Genomic DNA, 7,625 nt, shown 5'->3' with positions numbered 1-7,625 from the left:
GAGAGGGAGGGAAACATCAATGTGTGGTTGCCTCTCATGTGCCCCTTGTTGGGGACCTGGCCTGCAACCCAGGCACCTGCCCTCACTGGGAATTGAACTGGCGACCTTTGTTTTGCAGGCCCGTGGTCAATCCACTGAGCCACACCACCTGGGGCCAAAATGACACTTTAAATTGTTATAGTTTTATATGTTTTAATATCTGTTAGGGATTAAACACCCCCTCCCCCCAGCATCTCCCACCTATTATTTTCCCCATGTGAACGTATTTTTTTTAACTCTATTGGTATGTCCTTATTGGGATGGCATTACATTTTTTATTTAATGTAGGACTGACAGCTTTATTGACTGCTCCTGTTCAAGAACTTGGTCTACCTTTGCATTTGTTCAAGTTTTCTGTATCCTTCATAGTATTTTCAAGATTTCCTTAGACCTTACACATTGTGTTGATTCTAAGATTAAAATTTCTTCAAGAAATGGAAGTTCACATTATTCAGGTCAAAAACCCCGGCTCTTCAAACAGAAGCTCCCGATACAGGGCAATGAAGCAGCCCGAAGTCTGCAAGCAGCAGAGCTGCCCACGTGACCTCGGGCCTCTTAACATCCTGCTTCTCACTGCAAATCCCTATGTCATCAACAGTCCCCAACTGCATCTCTCTGCAATTAAAGAAAACACAGCTCCCCTTTTCTCCACCCTTCAACACAGTCCCTTCTAACAAAATGACCCACCTGTAAGCTAGAGGTCCTCTTTGAGGGACAGGCACGCAGTACGGTGACCCACACTCCCCAACTGCCAACTCTGTTTAGCTCCCATCACCTTTAGCCACTGATCCTGAGACCAGCTTTTGGTTCCTACATCTGCTAGGTGTTGGCTTTAGCTCTTTCTGGTTTTCTGATTCTAAGCCCCTTGTTTCTCTCCTACACAGACACCCATCCCAACACCGCCCGGGCCTGGGCCCGGTCCCTGAGAAGTGAGGGTGGGTGGTCTCCGAGCCCAGCAAGCAGACTGGAGTTGTCTGCACCAGAGTTCCACATCACATGAGCTGGGTCTGCAGCGAGTGCTCTCCTCCAAGCCTTGTCTGATGACAGCCCGCCTCACTGAACCACTGAGCGCAGCAGCAGGGTTCCCTGACGGGACAGCAGCTAGCAGGGGCTTCCAGAATGCCACCCTAGCTTTCTAGGACTTTCTAACTCCTCCTTGCTGTTCTGAACCTTCCAGCCAGGACACTAAAGGATTTCCCAACTCTAAGTATTCTTATTTAAGGGACTCAAAACATTTCCTCTCTCTCAGAAAGCCCACTTGCCCAAAGCATCGAAGGGGAGAAATAAGTATACACTGTGCTCCAAGCTATAAAGAATGCAAACGTTTATCAATAAATAGTTCTAATAGCTAAATTTCTTCGTAGTTCTCTGCCGTCTTCCGTTTGGAATTTCTTGGCAGGTGGGTTGTCCGAAAAGCGGATGGCTGCCTTGGTGAGCCGCGGGGAAGCCACGGAGACAGGACGGCGAACACACGGGGCAGACAAGTCAAAACCTTTTCTTTCCATCTTTTTTTATTTTAAATTACAAAGGACGTTGCATACACGGATGAAATCTGTGACTAGAAGTGCTGAGGGGACTGGAAGGGGACAGAAAACAAAGGCAACGTGTGAATTGCCTTTTCTCCGGAAAAGAAAAACTGCACAACTATTAACCAACATTTAATAGAATAATTTTTAAACAGCTCATGCGTCAACAAGATAAAATTCTTTCTAGACAAAAGACAAGACTGAATCCAATTAAAAGTTTCATAGCTCCAGCTGGGGTGGGGGTGGGGCGGGGAGGGGGGCGGAGGAACAGGACGACAGAAGACGACAGCATGACAAAGAGGATCCTACGCAGCTATGCAAGAGAGGTCGCACATTGTATGGACAAATGCTCTGAATCCTTGCCCTTCTGGCTCTGCTCTTGTGACTTCTCGTGCGAGGTCAGCCGTCGCGTGACTGCCAGCCACAAACGCTGCGTTGCAGGACAGATCCCAGGGAGAGAAGGCAGAGAAGGCAGGCAGTGGAGTACAGCGTCATAAAAAATGTGGTTGGAAGGCAGATACAACACACGCATACACATTTCTGTTATTTGGTTCTGGGAGGAAAACCAAGGGCAAGACACAGTAGTCAGTCCCGCTCCCACCCCACCCCCGGGGTTTAACCGACGACACCCCTGTGATGAAAGAGGCAAACGCAGTTCACCCGAACTTGGCACCTGACACCCCAACTCGGATGTTCTGTGCAGGTCACCATGTCTCCGAAACACTATCTGGAAGTAGTTTTAAGATACCCCCAAATCTCTCTTCTCTGGACAGAAATGGCAATTTGGCAGAATTCGGTCCCTAGGTGTAATTTCCACAGCTTCAGTCAGTTTACTAAGCAGGAGGGCTATGCTTCAACACATGACCCCACGCGCCTGCGGAGTGGAAAACGTTCAGTAGTGCATTTCACCGTCTCTCCCCTGCGCGCTGATTCCTTAAAACGAAACGACCATCCCTACCGGGGACGTGCACGGTTACACCCCGACGTGTGTGAAGTAGTAAAAAAACATGGAGTCATCTTCTCGTAATGCCCTTATTGAGATTACAAAGATTACAAAAGAATCCACAAGTATTACGGCACTGGGTGAGACGGGTCTGTCGTGATTCGAGGGAAGAACGAGACTGGAGTCTTGTGCGGAGTTGTGGCCACGGCCTCGGTCCCACGGGAAACGCCATTCCACAGCGGACTTCACTAGGACGCCGAACACTGGAGCACGATTCGATGCATCCTCAAAATTCAAGTTTCAAGATTTGGAGAGATGCTAACATTCTGTTACACACTTAACTGGAAAATACTTAAAATTTCAGGAAGACTATATAAAGAAAGGGAACATCAGGGTTAATGTCTACTGAAGGCAACTGGAATTCGTCTCTTAGAAAGTTAACTAAATCTTAGCAGCTAAAATATTTTTACACGTGTGGAAAGAAAAGCACATCCATTCTTGACATTTTGGTGAATAAACTAACAGCTTTATTAATGAAGGCAAACATCAGATAATTGTATGAATATTATATATATAAAAAAGAAATCCAAACTAACAGCATTGTATTTCAAAAGTACTGTACTTCTGTTTCTTTTAAAGAGACTTGTCATCTGTTTTATAAAACAAACAAAACGGACACTCTTCTAAAAAATTCTGGAAAAATGAAATAGTCAACTTCAAGCTGATGAACAGGACACACCTTTCTTTAAATGCAGACTACTGCGGTGAAGCAAATGAAGTCAAGCATCAGAAAGAAGATGTACGACCAACTGATGAGTCAGGACAGAGGGGCGTAGTGGAACCACCGCTCGTCCTCCCCCCTCCTGTTCGGAGACCACTCAAAACCGGTCTTCCGGACAAATATAAAATCACTAGAGAGAGAGAGAGAGAGAGGGAATCTGAACCATACCCATCTGAAATCCTTCATGATGTTTGTAGAATAGCTTTGATTCTCTTACCAAAAAGGTCGAAGTGAAAGATTTAGGAAGTGGAAGGGAATGAGACGGTTTGTTTTCATGTACAAGTAAGGCACAATATAAAGCCACATCATAATCTGTCATGAAGAATACAGGAAGGGACAAGATCATACATGGTACAATAGAACAGGCAATCATATTGACTGGAGAAGTGTGGCACCCAGTTCAAAACTCAGACAAGATCTTAACAAGAACAACTGGACAGCATGCTTTCATTATGGAGACAAACTCTATAAAGAATCCAGTGTATCTGAAACGAGGAAGAACGTTTTTTGTGTTTTTTTTGTTTTTTTTTTGTATTGTTTTGTTTTGAAATCATAGTACTACTAGAGTCAGAGTCTCTATAATTGCTTTTGGAACAATGGGTTCATCTGAGGTGAGTTCACAATGCCTTCACTTAAAGACAGATTCTGGACGTCATTATGAGTGATCTGTATACCATGTATGAACAACACGGAAAACCTTTAGAGAGCTCTTCTCTAAGGATCTTCACCCAAAAATACATGCCACAATTTCAAAAACAGAACATGTACAATTGTTGGGGTTTTTACATTACCCTTATAAGATCTGTTTGTGTGATACATTAAACATACATATTTAATGACAATAGAGGAAGCAGATTATTACTGGCATTAAAGTACAACCATTTCTAGACGGTTTTAAATGCCACAGAGTCCCCTGGTTAAAATGTAAAGCTGCACAGCTTGCCTATGTCATCTTTATGATCAAGTTAAAACAGCAAGAGGGTTTAACTCGCACTCTACATTTTACCGCCAGGTTTTTGTTTAGATCAAGTATCGCTGCAGCATTCTGACCAGCCCAGATTTAGCAGCAAATGGCAGGAATCATATAAAATGCAAATTTTTTTAACAAAGTGCTTTTCTAAGATATACATACGTATATAAATAGGTACAAAATAAAGTGTCAACATTAAAAAGCTCAACTATTTAAAAGCTTTTAACTATTTAACTTAAGTAGTACATATAAAACACTGAAATGCAAGGATATGGAATCTACTAAACAGATTCAAAGTCTTTTTTGAAATGCAAGACCAAAAAATCAAATTCTGGTTTGCAGAGAGGAAAAAGGTATCAAAAACCAGAATTCCTAACAGAGCAGCTAGAAAGGGGCAATTTTAGAAATCTCATCAGCTGAATCTCTATCATAAAATGACTTTCCCCTGATTGCAAAACTGCTGTATTTTGGAATACGTCTTAATTTGCCAGAGACATCCTGTCAAAACTTTACATACTTCCAAGTTACAAACCTGTGCTTTGCATTCTCCCACCTAGAAAGGAAAAACTTGAAACAATGAGCTCACATTCTATTCAACCAACAGATCTGAGCTTATCATCTGTTCGGTGTGAACACACTAACCAGGCACATTTCCACCAAGCACACCACAGACTCGGGTGTGTCACAGTGCGCGAAGTCAAAGAAGCGTGTGAAGCATCGCTCGGGTGTTACTGTGAGTTTTAGAATCAAACCTTTGTAAGCTAGAGCTTCGTGTGCAATCGCTTACAAATGCCTGGGGGTGGGAGGAGTCAAAGAAAGGAAATACACGATACAGACAAACTATAATTAAAGAATACATTCTCCAATGGGTAATGGAGAAATAGATACTCTCTCAGCAGCTAGGTCTGAAATTTTTGGTATTTTTTTCTGGCTAGGTAGGAATTTTTTTTTTTAACATATAGTTTTAAGCTACCAGTTTTCAGAGTTCAAACCACAAGATCTGAGAATCACACAGTGAGAGAGAGACAGGCTGGGAAGACCCAGGGGAAGGGTTGCAGTGCTGCCTTGACACAGAAACTTCTCATCGAGAGGTAAAGCTTGAACACAGTTAAACACTGACTAATGAAGCTGTTTCATGTGAGCAAAACAGAGCACCTAAAAACTAAATGTGTTAGTATTTCTCAGTTCTAGAAACTATAGAAGAAGTCACATGTAAGTCTGAAGAAGAAGCTAGTTTGAAAATACCTGTACAAAAATATAAAAATCTATAAATTTTTTTGTTTTTGTTTTAAGCTTGTGTTGATCTTTGAAAATATTACATGCACAATAATACATCCATTGGAAAAGTGGCAACTAAAGAATTAGATATTTTTAGCTTTTCTCTTTCTTTACATATATATACATAATACAATAAAAATAATCTGTATTTTGGTTGTTTGGTGGAAGTATACTACAATAAGCTAAATAAACTTTAAATTTTCAAGGTCAAAAACTATTTTATCAATAGCTTACTAAAATGAAATATATTAAATTTTTCTACAATAAGTGCAGAAACAAAAAGACGAGACACCTAAATGGCCACCAACTTATCTACCGTGGAAGCGAACTAGAGGAACAGCGAAATCATAGTTGTACATGTGGGTGCTCCTTCTGTAGATAATTGGACCCAAACAGAAATAAAATTCACAGTTCAGTAAGATCCCTAACCCTGACCTTTTCGTTTTCTTTTTTCTCCTTTTATTCATACATTCATACAGTATCATGTAAGCTGTGCAAAACTTTACTTAGACTGGCAGTTTGCCATATCAGTTGCATTTGTCTTTGGTACAAAAAAATAAAACAATCGCAATAATGTGCAAGTATTTGTCTTCTTCCGGTCAAGTACCGAAATATGAGTTTTCTAGAGCCATCTTTTTTTTTGTTTTTTGTTTTGTTTTTTTTTTATACAATACACAGACTCTGTGGCATATATCTACATTTCAACATAGTCCTATATACATTCAAAAATTCTGAAAAAGAGTTGGAACAAAAAAACATTTAAACCCCATAATTTTTCCATCTATATATCTTGTTTTTCCTCATTAGGGTTTTCATCATACAAAATATTACCAGTTTTATAGTTTCCCCAAAATACAAGGCACAAAGAATATGCTTTTTTTCTGACTCGCACAGACATTATATATATATTTATATATTTATATATGCCGCATTGAGCTCGGAACGCGAACCTCCGACACGGCGCACGGCGTGAATGCTGGGCTGTGCCGCGTACAGGTGAGACTGATGGGCGTGGAAAATTGGAACAAAAAGCAATAATTCTAAAAACAATCTAAACTGCTTTAAAAAACTGCTTCCTCGATTTTTTTGTAGTTCAGAACATAAACCTGCCACGATATTTGGCATTTACTAAAATCTTCACCCCCCAAAATGTTCTGCTTTAACAGATTTTTGCGATCTGTATCTAAACATTTAGTTAGATGTGTGAGTTTCAATTTTGATGCCAGTAGCAGTTGTAACCATGGTTTACGCTCTGAAAATGCAATAATCAAGTGTTTTGGATCATGCTTCACTTATGCTACTTTAGTTCTTAAAACAATGTAACCTAATTGCAAATGTTTACATAATGCTAAACTGACATGCAAAACAGAATGAAAATTTACAACGGATAACATGACAAACTCAGACAGTTCTGACCAGTGGTCCAATGAGGCTGATTACACTTTTGATGTTGGTATCCTCAGTCCTACAAGGCCTCCGGTGGGATTGCCTTCTGCGGTCTTCTCTAACACTTGGTTAACAAATTCTGAGGTTTGCCCAGCAACTGGGAGACCTGCAGAAAGAATCAAAGGCACACTTAGACACAGAAATGGAGAGAGCATGAGTAGAGGAAGGGTGGCCCTCAGCTTGACACTGGTCCCAGATGCATCCTCTGCTCCTTGCTACTGCAGCCCAGAAAATAATTCCACCCACTAGATTAGAGCTGGCAATTTTAAGATCAGAAGGGTCAAATCAAGAATAACCATAAAGAAATGGTTAATCAACCTTATAAAGTGGGGCAGACGACAATAGCAGTCCAAAAGACAAAAATGCAGAGCTTGCACATTATAACACATACAAAAAACAAACTATGAAAATGAATAATATAGCGAATGACGTGAAAAGGGAAAAAAATCCATATGAACAAATCCTAACAGATCTTTTTATGACAGAACTAAAACTGAACTTATACCAAGAATAAAAATGAGCTAAATTCACCTATTGAAGAAAAACTCCCAGATTGACTATTAAGGAAAATTCCACTATGTATTGTAATATAAAAATCTAACAATGAACTTTGTGGTATGCAAATCAAAAATTAAATTTAAA

At 40.4% G+C, this 7,625-nt stretch overlaps 1 protein-coding gene across 4 annotated transcripts in view; it reads right to left on the bottom strand.

Moving 5' to 3' along the window:
- Nucleotides 1–3,816: 3,816 nt before the first annotated feature.
- CREBRF (CREB3 regulatory factor) overlaps nucleotides 3,817–7,625 on the bottom strand; it is a 41,636-nt gene continuing 37,827 nt past the window's right edge. For all 4 annotated transcript variants that reach the window (XM_028527482.2, XM_028527483.2, XM_036013888.1 and 1 more), the window contains one exon: nucleotides 3,817–7,089. In XM_028527482.2, coding sequence (XP_028383283.1) covers nucleotides 6,974–7,089 — 116 coding nt within the window. In that variant the 3' untranslated portion in view covers nucleotides 3,817–6,973. The remainder of the gene's footprint in view (nucleotides 7,090–7,625) is intronic.

The sequence above is a fragment of the Phyllostomus discolor genome, chromosome 13 (genome assembly GCF_004126475.2).
Source record: "Phyllostomus discolor isolate MPI-MPIP mPhyDis1 chromosome 13, mPhyDis1.pri.v3, whole genome shotgun sequence".
NCBI classification, from domain to species: Eukaryota; Metazoa; Chordata; class Mammalia; order Chiroptera; family Phyllostomidae; genus Phyllostomus; species Phyllostomus discolor.
Note: the sequence above shows the minus strand (reverse complement) of the source record. Positions and strands in the feature narration are given on the sequence as shown.